The sequence below is a fragment of the Haliaeetus leucocephalus genome, unplaced genomic scaffold, assembly GCF_000737465.1.
Source record: "Haliaeetus leucocephalus isolate CR32 unplaced genomic scaffold, Haliaeetus_leucocephalus-4.0 Scaffold240, whole genome shotgun sequence".
In the NCBI taxonomy this organism is placed as follows: Eukaryota; Metazoa; Chordata; class Aves; order Accipitriformes; family Accipitridae; genus Haliaeetus; species Haliaeetus leucocephalus.
In genome coordinates, this window is record NW_010972676.1 from 3,516,657 (window position 1) to 3,534,472 (window position 17,816).

A 17,816-nucleotide genomic window follows, 5' to 3' on the forward strand; every position below is an offset into this window, starting at 1 on the left:
CAGTTAACATGCTCAGTAATACGCATATTCTCTAGCAAACAGCATCAATTTAATAACTACAAAAGTTGATTTCCATACAAGGAAGCTTCAGTCGAACTTACAAGGTGCTGAGTCAAAACTTACCACACTTCTACAGACAGACTGAACCCTGTCAGGCAGGATGCTGTGGAAATTGTATGCAGTTTGATTATAAAACTGAGGTAATGGAGACCTGCCAGGTCAGCCATCTGTCGAAACCAAAGGCGCTCTGCTTTTCCACTATTCTAGGAGCTGTACAAACATCAGTGACAAGGGAACAAAATAGAACCTGTGTTGTACAGACAGGAACTTTTTAAAGTATTCCTACTTTGAATTTCTTCCGTGTTTGCACAGTTGGGAATTTTTTTGCCCCTTCTTTGATTGTACTGACATTTGTTTCCTGTGAAGTGCACAAAAACTTTACTGACCTTAGGTCTATTGCTTAAAGCATTTCACCACCTAATGTTTTTATGATTTTGACAATACTAACAAGCACACATGTGTAAGAGATGGTCTTTTCAATGTCCTGTGAACTGCAGTAATAAAGAGCACAACAGTACATTCCTGTTCCATATGCCTCTCAAAGCATTGTTTCAATGTAGACAGTATCAAAACTGTCAGAAATAACATTCATCAGACAAGTATCTACTGAGTAAGTCTTCGTGGCCTGATACAGCAAACACATTAATTCCAGAGAGAGATGATTTTTCAAAGATTTTTATGGCCGCAATTTAAATTAACTTGCTAAATCTGCATTACAGACTTCAAACATGATTTGTGAGTGTCTCTTAATAATCTGCTGACACACTTATTAGCGTATTTAAAAGCAAACCTCTCACACTTATTAGGGTATTTAAAAGCAAACATCTCTCTCTTTTTTTTTTTTTAAATGGTACATCTATATTAACACTAAAATGAGTAGTTGGTTTACTTCAACACCTCTATTTCCAGGAAATACTACATTATACTACAACTTCAGGGGGGGTTGCATCACCTTTTAACAAAAGCCAAAGCTGCAGGAAGTAGTCCTGGAGTCATCTAAAGTTTAGATAGAAAGGTAATAGTTTCTATTGAACAAGCTACCCTTACTGGGGAAAAAGGATCACAAGTTTCAAGTGCACAGAAACCCTTCCTCACTTAATAATCCAGGCAGCCTACTATTCTATTCAGAACATATGCATACCACTGAAAGTCTCTCACCCATGTCAGAAGACTGTAAAAACAGCTCCCGACCTCTGAGTCCCCAGAGCACTAGCTGCTTTCTGTGCCAGGGAGGTCTGCTCCATCATCCATCTATTTAGCCCTTTTATTTCTCTGTTTCACCCATGCTTCCTTCTCTTCCCTGCTCCCCAACAGATGGGCTTTGTCAAGGTAATCAATATGCCCCATCGGAGCAATGGAACAAGTATCTGAGTTACAAGCTAGGATAAGTGATGATTTAAAGGAGAAGGGAAGCCTATACCTGTTTAGCAAGCACTTTCATATGAGCAACACTTCCTCGGCAGTAAGCTTCAAGTATCAAACCAAACTGTACTGAAACGGCAGGTATGTGAACCTCTGACCTGTAAGAAGAAAAGCTTCTCATTAGACCACAGCATTTACAGATTAGCATTCTTCAAGTCATTAAATGAAACAAAAAAACCAAACACCAAAACACCTCATGGTCATGTAGATAAAACAAAAAGCCAGATTTCTAAGGAAATAACAGAATACTTATGTGCTGAAGACTATGAGGACTGCTGGTTTCAATGCATGCCACTTGTTTCAAGGTCTACGACTGTTCTGGAGGCAGTAATGTCAAGAGGTAGCGATTGGATATTTGTTTTCAGGAACCCCTTTTACTCAAGAAAGTAGTACTGCTAAGTCATAGAAGATGATATTGAAAATCCTGGCTGACATTAAACCACGTGTTCTCAAATGTTTGTAAGGGAAAAGCCAAAATTTGCCTGAGGGGGAACACTTGGGAACAAACCACTGAACCTTATGCCAGAGCCAATTATCCTCAAAAACATTCTCAGGTAGTACTTGCTCTTTTATTTCAGAAATATTAAAATAAACTGTACTTTGAAGACAGAATCAACCTATAATCCATTCTGCAAGGTTTCTGCCATTCACAGAACTGATCATCTAAAGTAGCAACGACTCATAGAACTGCTTTTATTTTCTGTTACTCTCAACAATAATATAAATTTTTCCCAACTGTGAGGTATAAATATTGTACTTCTACTGCACGCACAGCCAAAACAAACACTAAAGTTATATACACGCTTAACTTATCAGACAGAGCTGAATGCAGTTTGGAATACTTTCGCCAAACAATAGATTACAAACCACTGTAATATATTTTTAATTACAGGCTTGCTCTAATCTATAAATGCCAAAGGTAAAGAAACATAAAAAGGACTTGTACAGGACTATGATACTGGCTCATTTAGAAAAATCCTCAAGAAATCATATTTGAAATTCCAATCAGGCTCAACAGTTTCAGAAAGATGCAAGGGAAAATCTCCTACCTTAGATGCCAAAACAACATCTGTCCTATTCTCCTATTAGCGAGTGCTCTCTCTAACAGAAATCTGGACAGCGCACAATCAAGAAAAGGTTCATATTTCAGGACTTGCACAAGTTGAAGAAGATACTGAGAGAGCTCTTCATCACTAGAATGAGGTACATAAAAGCAGTTAGTAACAGAGTAACTAGATTAATGATATTCCAGAAATTCAGATGCACATGAGAAATCCAGCGATGACAGATTTGTTTCAACAGCAAGAGTGTCCCCCAATTTTTCAGTCACATGGAGAAGGACAACAATACACAGCTTAGTGCAATTGCCAGACTGATCAATTCATCAGTAAGTTAAACCTTTAGCAGAATCTTAAGGCCCTCAATCCTGTAAGTAAAAAGCTGGTGCTCTGTCACGGGCTTTTACAAGATCAAGATCTCAGCCTCAGTGCTAGGTTAAGTATCTGGGACATTAGCTATTTCAAATTATTTCAGACTGGACATTGGCTCCCTCTGACCACTCAACCTCTGACTGAGGAGCTGGACCTTTGGAGCCACATAAAGAACCACTGTAACCTAGCAGTTAGATGCAGTGGGCACAGACAACAACTGAGAGTAATTGCATATACCTATCAAAGTCACTCAGCTTACAAAGAAGGGGGAGGACAGTACTCATTCCACTGAAAGAAATTCAACTAACATGTCTTTAAAAGTTACTGTCAGTTCATAGGTGTTAATTTATTAAGCTACACCTACAAAGTGATCCATTTAGCCAAAATGTTTTGTTTGCGGTTTTGTTTGTTTGTTTTTAAATCATACCAAAAACATGAAAGTTTTTAGAGGATAAGTAAAAGTACATCATCTTTGAGAAACCAAACAGTGCCCAAATTACTCCTACTTCATAAGTGCAAATTTAAGTATTTAGCCACAGTTCATAAACATACCTTTGAAATGTTAATTAACTACTGCAAGTAATATTCTGACATAATAAAAATAATTCCAATAATTTTCTGTAAAATCCTGTATTCCCCTCCCCCCAAAAAACCCTCTCACACTTGACAATTATGTTAGTCTAGAACGAATGTGAACATTCCTTGGCTTTTTACATTTGAGTTTCTTTTCTCTTACAAAGGCCCTGCAAAAGATATAAGGAAAAGAGTAGAAATTCTGTCCATCACCTGAAGACTTCAGAGATGCAAATACTGAATTCTTTCATTCTCTCCATCTTACTCTGAAAAACTTCATCAACTTGGTAAAAACTTTCAATTATGCTGTGTTGTATTTATTTTCACCTTTAGGTTACATTTTTTACCAGCTACCTTCATCAGACTTTTTAAAGAAGTTGAAAATGGATTTCTGACACTCAGCTGAACACAATCTTGCTTCAGAGCCAGAACTAAGAATTCTGGAAATAATTCCAGATGTAACAATTCAGTATTATTAGTATAGTCCAGCAGCTAGATTGCTTGTTTGCATTTGAAAGAAGTCAAAACATTCTTTTTTTTTCTTACCCCAAAAGTCTAGCCTTGACCATCAAAAAATTAATCATTAAACTATTCACCACAGAGAATTTAAAATTCAAGGACAGGAAATATGCAGTAATGTTGCAAATGATAACGTTATACAAATCTTGCCCTAGGTTACAGTGAAGAGCAAAATTATATGCGATAAAGGAAGAACTGCAGATATCAAAAGCTACTGTGAAGAACAAACAAACCAGTAATTCTCTGTTTTTTTATTATGTGCTGCAGCTTACATTTCTATTAAATGATACGGTGAATACCTGACACAGAGTGTGAGGTGGCTAGATGGCAGTTTTTATAGTATTCGACTACTGTAATATTTTGTCCCTTTGTTATTAAAAAGTTCTCGCACTATCTTGCTCCCCCTTTGTCCAAGAAGGGGGTGAATACACAACTCTCTCTGGGACAAAGGTACATTGGTGTTCTCTTAGCAACATGGAAAATGATAATCATTGAATACAAGATGTCAGAATAAGACGGTTTTATTTGGCTGCCAATGTGCTTATCTAGAAATTGGACCACTTAATTTGGCCATCTATTCATGGCAGGCAATCTTTCCTCTTTGGGTTCTTTTTTTCCTATAAACAAAGAGAATACAGCTTTTCACCCCAGAAATCCTTGCATGCTGAAATAATACAATATACTCACCTCATTTGTTTTAAACAACCCACTGCATATTCTCTGACATACTGGTCTGGATAATTGAAATCCAACAATTCTAATGCTTCTCTAGGCAGCAGCTTGGGCCATATCTGAAGGAGAGCCTGAAGCTGTTTTAAAAAGAAGACTATTAGGTTACAGGTAAAGTAACTATTTTAAGAAAACAGATGGGTATAACTGCCTTTAAAAGCATTCACACTAACAGAAGGAGCTTACAGACTGGCGCAGGGGGTGGCAGGGGGCAGGAAAGGAGAGAAAGAATTCTGAGAAAATGGGCACACTTCTGATTAAGTTTCTTACCCTTTAAAATTATCTATGTTATTTTTTTGGCACCAGGTCTCATTTACACTTAGTCTGAAAAATCTGTTTCTTCACACATAGACACAATGCACAGTTGTTGTGGTTTAACATCATCCGGCAACTAAGCACCACGCAGCCACTCACTCACTTCCCCCCCACCCAGTGGGATGGGGGAGAAAATCGGGGGAAAAAAAAAAGTAAAACTCATGGGTTGAGATAAGAACAATTTAATAGAACAGAAAAGAAGAAACTAATAATGATAGTAACACTAATAAAATTACAATAGTAACAATAAAAGGATTAGAATATGCAAGTGATGCACAATGCAATTGCTTACCACCCACCAATCAACGACCAGTTAGTCCCTGAGCAGCAATCCCCCCACCCCCACTCCCCCCAGTTTATATACCGGGCATGACATCACATGGTATGGAATACCCCGTTGGCCACTTTGGGTCAGCTGTCCTGGCTGTGTCCCCTCCCAACTTCTTGTGCCCCTCCAGCCTTCTCGCTGGCTGGGCATGAGAAGCTGAAAAATCCTTGACTTCAGACTAAACATTACTTAACAACTGAAAACACCAGTGTTATCAACATTCTTCTCATACCAAACTCAAAAACATTGCACTGTACCAGCTACTAGGAAGAAAATTTAACTCTATCCCAGCTGAAACCAGGACAACAGTAAACAAAAATTAGGTAACCTCAGATTTGTAAATTTTAGAAACAGTTTCAATAAAATTTAGATAATGTTTTGTAAATAGTTTCATAAATATAAACATTTTGGTAATGGTAAAGATTTTCCATTAAAAAAAAATTAAAGGTTTTTGTTGATAGAGATCTTTACCAAAAATATTTATCCAGCTCAACTGATAGAGCCTTTTCCCACATGCACTGTGAATAGTAATGAGCTTAAATTGCAAAAAGGATGATTCAGGTTAGGTATTTTTTAAAATGCCCAATACTGAAGACAATGATGTGCTGGAAAAAATTACAGATAACACTAGTGTATCATTTTGGACTACCAAGAACAAAATCATCTAGAGGTCTCCTAAAATAAACTGGGTTTATTGCATTTTAATGAAGCTACCCGCTGAGAGTATGTTTTTAATAATATGTATATAGCTGTATGACTGTAACAGTGCACTATTACTCAAAATAAATAAGGTTGAATGTGTAAATGCAGTGTATCAACAGCACAAGATTTTTCTTCTCCATATGAATGAATCATAACTCAAGATAAAAACACCCTTTCCTACAAATTAGATAATACAGGTATTTCATATTTAAATAGCAACTTATAAAATCTGAATTATTAGGAAGATGTTATCTTCCTCCTGATTTAATAATCCTTTTACGCCAACAGTGAAAAAAATCTCTATTCCTACTATATGTCATAGTTCAACTAAACGCTTCCAGTTCAAGTATGACAAACACATATAAGTTCATAGTCTCAGCCTGCATTTAACAGGCATGCTCATAACACTATTTAAACACCTACGGGGCCAGATTCTGAACTGGTTCATCCATGCAGTTTTGTGAAATTGGCAAGGCAAGAAATGGGGACAGATCAATCATAATGCAAAGCCAGTGGCCATGCTACAATTCCAAAAGTGGAGGAATCAATTAAACTATTTTCATGGGCAAATACTGGTATGAAACATGCAAGGTTCATAATGATATAAAGTAAAATGAAAGATGTGTTTAAATATAGATGTCAGTCCCACAGAAATAAACACGCAAAAATCTATTAAATCCACAGCCCAGTAAGGGTCAACACCACCAGTCCTTACGTCAAGAAGAACTATAGCCATCAACGCTTGCATATCATGGAATACTTGTATTGAAATTCTGAAACAAATATTAACACTGAGCAGATACTTACTACCATAAAACAGGTGTTCAAAGTGCAAGCAGCAGCTATGCTTGTCAGACACACACAGTAAGAAACTTCAGAACAAATGTATCAGAACTTCTAGACAACCTACTTTAGATCAGGTGCAGAACCAACAAAAATATAGAAACATTTTGTTAATAATGAATGATCAAAATGAAAGGAGAACCTGAAATACAGTCTGAAAAGATGAGTCAAAGTGGCCTTACATGCCTCACATATCAGGCCATGAATTTTGAAAGTCATGGTCTACAGCATGTACATTAACCGAGAAGTTTATTTGAAGATACAGACCTCCTCACTTTGACTGCTGAAATTATTTCAGAGGTTATTACAATAAGAAAATGTTAAGTGATATGAGCTTAGAGGAAGAAAGATCTAAATGACCTATGACACAGCGAAGAAAATTCCCCAAACACCTACTGCTCTGTTCATGTTGTGCCTTGGGACTTCTATTAAGAGAGAAGTGCCATCTAACTAGCTCCACATCCAGGTACGTTGTACACTTCTCAAAAGTGCAGGTGAAAGGATATCAGAAATACTTGTTGCATTTGGGCAAAAGAAACTTGCACCAAGAAACGCCCTCATCTGGTTTGGCAAGAGGGAGGTAACTCTGAAGAAGCTCCAAGTACATCTCATTTGTAAAGAAATTTTACATTTCAAAATATGTGTTTCAAGGTCTTAAAATTTCTCTGCAATATCAAACATGTTAAAACGCTGCACGCATGAAATAGTGCATACTTCTCTCACATAGTTTAACAACTCCTGACAAGTTGTGAGAAAATGATGAGCTTTGTTACTGAGGAATTCTCAACAACAATCTAAAGGTTTAGAGAAAACTCAAATGTGGCCTTTATGTATCAATATTTTTTCTATAAAGAAATAACCACAATTTCTTTCCTAACAAGACAAGTTTACTATAAGAGACAATACAATTAAGTACAGGCCAGTATTTTTATTCTGGTTATTTCAAATATTTAATAAATTAGCTGTCCTTTCTCTAGTTCTCATTAATGATAGTGTCACTTCACTGGAAGTGGGTAGATTTTTTTTTTTCCTTAATAATGGCTAAATTCTGCTTCGAGAATAAATACTGCCTGTGAATTCTGCTAACAAGTTCTGCCACCCTACTACACTGAGCGAGGAGGTTATGGCAACAGTGAGGGCAAACACTTTCAGAATTCCTTCAGTGCAACTATTCTACTAAAATATTGCAATACAAGAGCTTGGGTGAAGTTTATATGGTAAGTAATACAAGCAAGTTGCAATAATCCGTTGTATATAACTTTATGGACCACTGAACTAATAGATTAAAGATGGTCTACAATCAAGTATAATACTCAATTTCTGAAAAACCTTACTACTTTTGAGCTGCATTAATAGCAAGAAGAATATATTTATTTAGTTCATTTTTCTTAGCTGGTGTTTGGTTGTTTTGGGGGGTTTGGTTATTTTTTTGGTTTTGTGTTTGTTTGGTAGTTACAGCTAAAAATAGGCATTTAAAAAACTTCTAGTACCACAGCATGCATGTTGTAGCAGCACAAATATTGAAACATATAGCTAATACTATATATATATATATATGTTTAATTTTAATGAGAAGTAAATTATGAGTCCTGCTAATTTTGGAACTCATAAAATTCATGAGGCTGTCTTGCCTTACCTGAAAAAGTAAGTCATTGGGAATACTTATATGTCTACGTATTACAGAAATATTTGGTATGTTTAAGGATAAGATATCATTTTGCTGATATAATATTGGTTTTGGCAGCAAGAATAGTCTAATATAAACCACACTATTGTCTATCCATAAGCAAACATAAATACTACGTTCCTTCCAGAAAGTACACAGTAACAAGCAAGATGACTTGTATTTTCAGCCATCTGTTTAAATAAAATGCTTTATACATATTTTTAATATTCCCAAATTTAAAGGACTTTGAGCTGTCAGCTAATATCCATACTCCAAATAACTTTTCAAAATTCTGCTACCAAAGGCTGTATTTCAAAGGCCCTAGCAAGCAGTAAGAATGCCTTTTCCTTCACGTATTTTAATGAATAAACAAATACCTGCTTATATTTGATAAAATCATAGAATGGTTTAGGCTGGAAGGGACCTTAAAAATCATCTAGTTTCAACTCCCCTGCCATGGGCAGGGACACCTTCCACTAGACCAGATTGCTCAAAGCCCCATCCAACCTGGCCTTGGACACTTCCAGAGACGGGGCATCCACAACCTCTCTGGACAATCTGTTCCAGTGTCTCACCATCCTCACAAGGAAGAACTTCTTCCTTATATCTAATCTAAATCTACCCTCTTTCAGTTTTAAGCCATTACCCCTTGTCCTATCACTACATGCCCTTGTAAAAAGTCCCTCTCTGGCTTTCTTGTAGGCCCCCTTTAAGTACTGGAAGGCTGCTATAAGGTCTCCCCAGAGCCTTCTCTTCTCCAGGCTGAACCACCCCAACTCTCTCAGCCTATCCTCACAGTGGAGGTGCTCCAGCCCCCTGACCATCTTTGTGGCCCTCCTCTGGACTCACTCCCACAGGTCCACACCCTTCTTACGTTGGGGCCCCCAGACCTGAACGCAGTACTCCATGTGGGGTCTCACAAGAGCAGAGTAAAGGTGGAGAATCACCTCCCTCATCCTGCTGGTCACGCCGCTTTTGATGCAGCCCAGGACATGGTTGGCTTTCTGGGCTGCAAGGGCACATTGCCGGGTTGAGCTCATCAACCAACACCCCCAAGTGCTTCCCCTCAGGGCTGCTCTCAATCCACTCATCGCCCAGCCTGTATTTGTGCTTGGGATTGCCCCAGCCCATGTGCAGGACCTTGCACTTGGCCTTGCTGAACTTCATGAGGTTCACACAGGCCCACCTCTCAAGCCTGTCAAGGTCGCTCTGGATGGCATCCCTTCTTTCCAGCATACCGACCGCACCGCACAGCTTGGTGTTGTCAGCAAACTTGCCGAGGGTGCACTCAATCCCACTGTCCATGTCGCCAACAAAGACGTTAAACAGTGCCAGTCCCAATACTGATCCCTGAGGAACTCCACTCATCATTGGTCTCAGACATCAAGCTGTTGACTGCAACTCTTGAGTGCAGCCATCCAGCAAATTCCTCATCTACCCAGTGGTCCATCCATCAAACCCGTGTCTCTCCAATTTAGAGACAAGGAAGTTGTGGGGGACAGTGTCAAATGCTTTGCACAATTCCAGGTAGATGACATCCATTGCTCCTCCCTTACCCACCAACACCATAACCCTATCATAGAAGGCCACCAAATTTGTCAGGCACAATTTGCCCTTAGTGAAGCCATGTTGGCTGGCACCAATCACCTCCTAATTTTCCATGTACCCTAGCATAGTTTCCAGGAGGATCTGCTCCATGATCTTGCCGGGCACAGAGGTGAGACTGACTGGCCTGTAGCTCCCAGGTCTTCCTTTTTTACCTTTTTAAAAATGGGGCTTACATTTCACCTTTTCCAGTCAGCAGGAACTTCCCCGGGCTGCCATGACTTCTCAAATACATGGATAGCGGCTTAGCCACTTCATCCGCCAGTTCCCTCAGGACCCAGAGATGCATCTCATCAGGTCCCATGGACTTGTGCACCTTCAGGTTCCTTAGATAGTCTCAAACCTGATCTTCTCCTACAGTGGGCGGTTCTTCATTCTCCCAGTCCCTGCCTTTGCCTTCTGTGACTTGGGCAGTGTGTGGCTGGAGTACTTGCCAGTGAAGACTGAGGCAAAAAAGTCATTGAGTACCTCAGCCTTCTCCATGTCCTGGGTAATCAGGACTCGTTTCCTTCTGGAGAGGGCCCACTTTTTCCCTCATCTTCCTTCTATCACTGATGTACCTATAGAAGCTTTTCTTGTTGCCCTTGACGTTCCTGGCCAGAATTAATTCTATCAGGGCTTTGGCTTTCCTAACCTGATCCCTGGCTGCTCAGACAATTTCTCTGTATTCCTCTCAGGCTACCTGTCCTTGCTTCCACCCTCTGTAGGCTTCCTTTTTGTGTCTGAGTTTGTCCAGGAGCTTCTTGTTCATCCACACAGGCCTCCTGGCATTTTTGCCTAACTTCCTCTTTGTTGGGATGCATCGTTCCTGAGCTTGGAGGAGGTGATCCCTGACTATTAACCAGCTTTCTTGGGCCCCTCTTCCCTCCAGGGCTGTATCCCATGGTACTCTACCAATACAGTTTGTATTTCCAGATAACTTTTAATAATGAACAATAAATTCAGAAGCACATAACAAAATTACTTAGGAACAAAGGATTCTTGCACATGAAAGAACACCAGTGAGCAAGGAATGTGTGGGTGCTACACCTGTTAGTGTAGTGTTAATGGCACAAACAATGAGCTAGAATGGAATTCCATTTATTTTTATAAGTTCACAGAACATATACATCTAACTGGTAGGAAGGATACAATAGAAAATAAACTGTATGCTGGAGGCAAACTAAGATTCTGACTGACTGGATAATCACAAAAGTCACATGATGAATAGATGGAAGTTGAGTTTTCATGCAGTGGTTTCCTTTTCTTCCAAGAACACCTAGCTTGTAACAGGCAAAGGTCAGAATACTGAGCTAGAATAGAAATTTATACTATCAATCATAATCCTTCACAGCAAATGCTTTTTAGCTTGAAGTTTTTTAAAAATAAAACCAAAAAATTTAATTTAAAATTTAAAAAAATGAGACTCATGGAAAGACAGAGATATATATATATATATAATCTCAGTGTAACAGTCTGCACGAAGTTGAGCATCATTTAAATGTGCAATTCTGTCAGGATAAGCAGATGAACAAAACAACCTCTGGGTTCACCCCTTAGAGTGAGTACTGTGCTTGTTAACACTGGCCAGACTTTTATGGTTTTGCCCAACTTGCCCTGTACACACACAGACTAAAAAGTTTCAATACAAATCCAGGAATCTGTTATTTTATTACTTTTAAGTCAGTCTATCAAGCAGGCATGGTGCCACTATAAACTCGGATAATTTTTCCTATATCAAAGTTTCACCTATTCCCAAAAAGCATCACAAGGGTTGGATTCTGTTTGGGTAAATACAGTTGGTACACCAACTTCTTTACAGTATAGTGGAATAACCTTGCACATCTATACAGCAAACAAATGATACAGTTCTACTGAAAATGTAATCTTGTAGCACAGCAGCAGTCTTCAAGTTCTGAATTACTTACAGTTACTTTAAAGAGACCCTATTTGGTCAAACAGTCAAGATGATGAGAATGAAGTATTTTGTACCACTAGTGGGTATCATATCTCTTCAAACAATCATGTGTCTGCCTGAATGAAGTTTAATTTCCCAGTCTGAGATGTGGATTTTTATAGTCTTTGAGCAGTTTAACAACTTTTATAAGAAGCTTTATTTCATATCTTGATTTACAAACTTAAAACTTCTTTAAGTTTAAAATGTATAAATAAATAATTGCTGTACTTTTCTCATCATTCAGAGGCCCTCTGAAATGCATTTTGGGTGGTTTTTTACGATAATAAGTTCTTCCTTATGCGTCCAGGCCACAGAGGGTAAACAATGAACTTTGGTTTATACAATAGTACCATTTCAAAATGACTATACTTGGGAAAGAAAGCCTATTTACTCATGATTTGGCTCCAGGATTTTTCCCCACCACCACTGTCTTTTCCCTTACCTGAGCAACATCTTCAAGTTTGTTCCATTTTAAAGAGAGCAGCAGTTTAGGCAATGATTGTGGAAAATTTTCACGACAGTCATATCGCAAAGTCCAAATAAGATCCATTTCATTTTCACAGAGTTGAGACAAAGGATCTCTTTCCATTATTTCTTTTAGCACAATATAAAACTTCTTACCACCTCGACCCTAGAAAATGAGAAATGTATAATGTTTTGATATATTCAGTAAGATTTTTATATTTTAGCTCAAATACTAGAAACCCTACACCAAGAAGAACGTAAGATAAAAACTCATGAAACACAGGAGAATGACTCCTATGACTTTCTTTCAGATTTCAGATTTCCTGAGCTATAAGAACTGTAAATAACAGATTCAAAATTCAGTGTAAAAAAGTTTCTGAAAAAGTAACTAAACTTTAGAGTTAATGACACTAGATGGCAATATTTCTATTTTCCAACTCTAACGTGGAGAACTTTCATTTAGGATGCATATACTTTCTCCTTTTGTTTTTCAAGTCAGCAAATTTAATAGAAATACATGTGTGGGGGTGTTAATTAAAAGCCAAAAAATACTTTTCCAACAATAAACAAAGGGAAGTACATTTGCCAAGTATACAAACACTTTTTTGTCTTCTAATCCAGGCTTCCCCTTTCCAGACATTTTCCTCCATTTTACATCTCTGAAACATTAACATTAGTACTGAATCTGTAAATCAGTTTATACGAGTGAGTCTTCACACTGGCTCAGTTAATACCTTCTGTCCCAGCCATGCCCTTATGTAAACTACAAGGGCAGAAATTAAAGCAATGATACCAGCAACAATAGCATTTCAGAAATGGGAGACAAAAGAAACTGCTGCTTCTGGATAAGGAGGTAGTAGTTGAAGGGAATAAATTAGTTTCAATACATATTTTGAAAAACAATATGGCAAGCATTAAATACCAAAGCCAACTTTATCTTCACAAAGCTGAAGAAGTTTCTACATAATTTTAAGAGGTAGGCAAAAGGTCTTTACATTAATAATAAAAAAAACAACGAAAAGTTCAGAGGAAATGGTAGGCAAAATCAATTAGAATTCGTAGCAGAAATAAACAGCTCTCATCAAATAACATTCTGCACAGGTTTCCCCCCTGACGGGGGTGGGGAGGTGTGGGGGGAGAAGTAGTATCTGCTGCACACAGAATTTAAGTTTAGCTCCTTCTAGAAATAAGTGCCTGAGCCTTGTGTTGTGCTGAAATGTTTTAAGTAAACATTTGCATGTAAAAATACCACCTAAGCATAAATTCTTTAGGAGCGAATAGACTTTAAAAAGCTAGTTGAATTGCAATGCTTGTTCAGTAAAACTAAGTACATACTCTGTTTCTGTATCAAAATAAGTAAACAGTCTTGACAATATAGTGATTCTTGTATCTGAAAGTGTTAATCTTTCAAATTAAAAGTCACAATACTGCCAAGCTGGCATGCTGCTATTTAAGATTTTCAATTATTTGTACATTAAGTTGTTTGCACCCAAAGTTGCAGTGAGTTTTTACTCTTCCTGAGCACTTTAGGCACTTGGTATTGTAACTGACACATTTTTCAAATAACTGCTTTATTCTTATATAAAATGCAGTTGTTATTACCGTTGATCTGACTGTGCTTTCACCATCTTAAATTGCTATCTTCTGTATTTTTGTATATAATACAAAGAAAGTGCCTTCAGATTTTGGTGATCTTTTCAAAATTTGTCAAGTTAGAACTATCCAGTTCCTGAAGAAGAGCATATATTCATTAAGAAACATCTTACAGATCAATGACCATTTTTGAGGGAGCTTATCTGGAAACATCTGACAAGCAAGCAAAATCATCATACTTGATAAAACTGAGCAATTTTCTAGCAGTATTTTATGCAGCCTAGGAATGTTTTCCAGATCTAATGTAAATCTTAGCTGTGTTCCAGATCCACAGAATGTGTAAAGCAATTGTGCTTTTTGACAAAAAACAGCCAAGAAGTCCAAAACATATTAGAAAAAGTAGATATATACCTGAATTTTAAGGCAGTTCAAAGTGAATTACATAAAAAAACAGAGCCAGCAGAACTGTTGTTACTTGAGCAGTTGACTTAGTTATTTCTACATTGATGTAGAAGTTCAAAACTAAAAACCCCAGAAAAATAATTTTAAAGTAGTCTTTAGCAAATGCTTACCGCCATTGCAGCATTGTCACTGCTTCTTGCAATCTCAGCTGCCTTTTCAAGTATCTACAAAAAGATGTTTTTAAATACATTAGATTTAAAAACAAATCTGACTGCATTGAAAGAACAAATACTATAGAAATTAAGCAGATAAGGAAACACTGCTATCTTTTAGATAATTACAACACTATTATTTTGTATGTACAGTGGTATAATATGGACTTCTATGCTGTGTCCCTTTTCTAATCTGCAGCACTATGGAGATCAGGAATAGGAGCGTTTATGATTACATCCATTTTCCTCTTCTTCACCACTCCTGGGCTAAATAGTCTTCCCTATCACATCTTGTTTTCTGTTTCCATTTGCATTTCCTACTTATTTTTCAGTACAGCAAACCAACTCAACTCTACATTATCCTTTGTTTTCTCATCTACTTCTGCTGTTTGAGAGTGCTTCTCCCACGAGTCATACCAGCTACCCACAGATCCACACTTCTAGCCCTCTATTTCAGCGTGAATCCACAAACTTAGTCCTTTCGCCACCCTCTCAGATCGCCCATATGATCTCAGTTAGCATTTCCAGTTACTTCTCTAAACCTAGGATCTTCCCTTCTGTAACATCATGAACAACCAGCTTCCAACAAGAACTCATTTAATGATAAGTGAATATTCCACCAACAAGCGCTCAGCACCAGATACAGCAACCCTCAGGAAAAAGGACTGCTACTTCTGTTAACAGCAAGGGAACACTTCCCCAGAAGCTCAGCTCTGAGTTACTCTTGCTCTTTTTTTTTTTTGGCCTTCTGAACATTTTACTTAGTTTTTGAAGTTCATGTAATAAATCGTGATGGGTAGTTAAGTGTAGATGTAAATACAGTTCTTCAAACTATATTCTGCACGCTACTGTAACCAACAGAGATGTGTTAAAATGGTGACTGCCTGAGCTAATTAGACCAGCTGAACTGGTCAGGTGGGTATATCTACAGTTGTTCCTCAAAGCAGCAGCATCTGACAATTCATAAAATGAAATATCAATTAAGAAAGAAGTCTAAGGAGCTAGACCATCTCCTTTCCCTCAGAGGTCTGCCTCTACCATCACCCAGGAATATACCACCACCCCCAGACACAGATTCAGCAAGACTTGTATTGTCTTTACTCAGGCAACATGCAAATCAAAAAAGACTACAATAATCAGAGCATAAATACTCAGCAGCTAAAATCCTTAAAAAAATATACTAACCTTTTTTTCTTTCTCTGTATGAAATGCTTATCAATATGATGTATTACACCTGATACTTGGCTACAAAGCTTGTTTACATATTATGCATGAAAACATGCATTAACAAAACCACAGTGTCCTAATCCTATGCTTAATGCTTGCCTCCTTGTGCTTTTTAGAGTTACTCTGTTTGCAAATAAACTTTGAAAGTTTGTGCAAGTCCAGCTTTGTTCAACTGAACTATGAGCCCCTCAGTGTGCCAGCAGCACTGATCATTAACCAGCCCAATATATGGCTCCTGCATTAGACAACAATTTTCTTATCAATTGTCAAGGCACTTAGCTCACTCAGCCCCAAACAGCTGTTCACTGCAAGTAGACTGACACTATGATCTAAAAGATTCATCTATTTTTGCACATTATGTTTCTTAAAATAAAGATTTGGCATCCGATTCTCCATCTTCTTGGCAGAAACAAGCAAAAACATGGGGAAAATGAGAATCAGCCATGTACCAAGCAAGTCTCATCTAGACAACAGATTCTCAGCTGATATAATTCACGCAGCTACAACATTACTCCTGATTCAACAGGACCTTTACCAAGGGAATCTTTCAGAGACTGGTATCTTACTCTCTTTTCTGAGGGAGAAATTTCGATATACCCATAGAAATTGAATGAATTATCAAAGAGTTTAGAGCTCCATTTTCCCAGTGATACTGCAAAAAAGTTTCTTAACTCTAGGGAATTACAAAAGTTACTGGAGAAAAACAAAAAAAACAAACAAAAAAACCCCCCACATTTTGTAGCATTTCCTCAAAGTTGAATGCTTTCAATGAATGTTTCATTACCAGCTCTGCAATCACTTTATAAAGACGCTCTGAGATTTTCCTCTATATGATACACAGGATTTCTCAGGTGCAGTTCAAGGGAGCAAAGCCACAAAATAAAAAAAGCCAGCAGCCAAACAAAAGTTACAAGGGATGGTGAAGACCATCAGACACTACCTTAATGGCAATACATCATGTGACTTAGTAAAATCTTTTGTCTGTATTCATCCCAGCATTTTAACATACTGAAAACTTAGTATTGCAGGTAGAAATAAAAGGAACAGTAGAGCTAGAAAAAAATATACTATTACTTAAACATACTTTTATGTAACATGTCTGTAATATGCACATAAAAGCAGCTTGCTCTTTAGAAATTAAATACATATAGTGTAATGAGCAAAAAGTTAAAGCATTACATATAAAATAACAAAAAATATAAATATAAATAACAAAATTGAATAAAATATGTCCAGTATGAAGAGTAAACTGGTCAACCATCATTAAGAAGGCAATTAGTACTGTTTTAGCTCTTAAGGCATTTCCAATGCTGTTTTAATAAAAGAATTAGTACTGCGTCGATGAGGGGGGAAAAAACCAACAAACTAAACACCCCTACTTCCCCCCCAAATCAAAACAAAAACCCCTATCTTGTTATTTGATTTCATTTTGATGAACCTTAAACCCAAAAATCTCTCTTTGGTCAAGCTGATAAAGCTTGGTGGTTTCTGTCTTTTTGTTCGTGCCCGTCAAAGATGCAAAACCCTCAAAAAAAAAAAAAGGCGCAATTTTCTTTAAGTGGTTATTAACTTTCCCCAAAACAAAATTCAGACTAATGTATGTATGAGTTAAACCTTTGTTTTTTCAAGGCATCATTAGCTATCTGTTTTAACCCTTATTTTATTACTTGTTTCCTGGTCTTAGCTTTATTTGCTAGTTTGCAAACAACTTGCTACCTAGCGTTCACACTACAGACGTTGCCATGTCTATTCCAAATATACATTTTCTTTCTAGACAGACATTCTTATT

At 37.5% G+C, this 17,816-nt stretch overlaps 1 protein-coding gene across 3 annotated transcripts in view; it reads right to left on the reverse strand.

Annotated features, from left to right (window-relative positions):
* PIK3CB (phosphatidylinositol-4,5-bisphosphate 3-kinase, catalytic subunit beta) overlaps window positions 1–17,816 on the reverse strand; it is a 64,525-nt gene that overhangs the window by 15,146 nt on the left and 31,563 nt on the right. For all 3 annotated transcript variants that reach the window (XM_010568257.1, XM_010568258.1, XM_010568259.1), the window contains 5 exons: window positions 14,759–14,812; window positions 12,571–12,759; window positions 4,692–4,813; window positions 2,532–2,675; window positions 1,481–1,580 (listed from right to left, as the gene is read on the reverse strand). In XM_010568257.1, coding sequence (XP_010566559.1) covers window positions 1,481–1,580; window positions 2,532–2,675; window positions 4,692–4,813; window positions 12,571–12,759; window positions 14,759–14,812 — 609 coding nt within the window. The remainder of the gene's footprint in view (window positions 1–1,480; window positions 1,581–2,531; window positions 2,676–4,691; window positions 4,814–12,570; window positions 12,760–14,758; window positions 14,813–17,816) is intronic.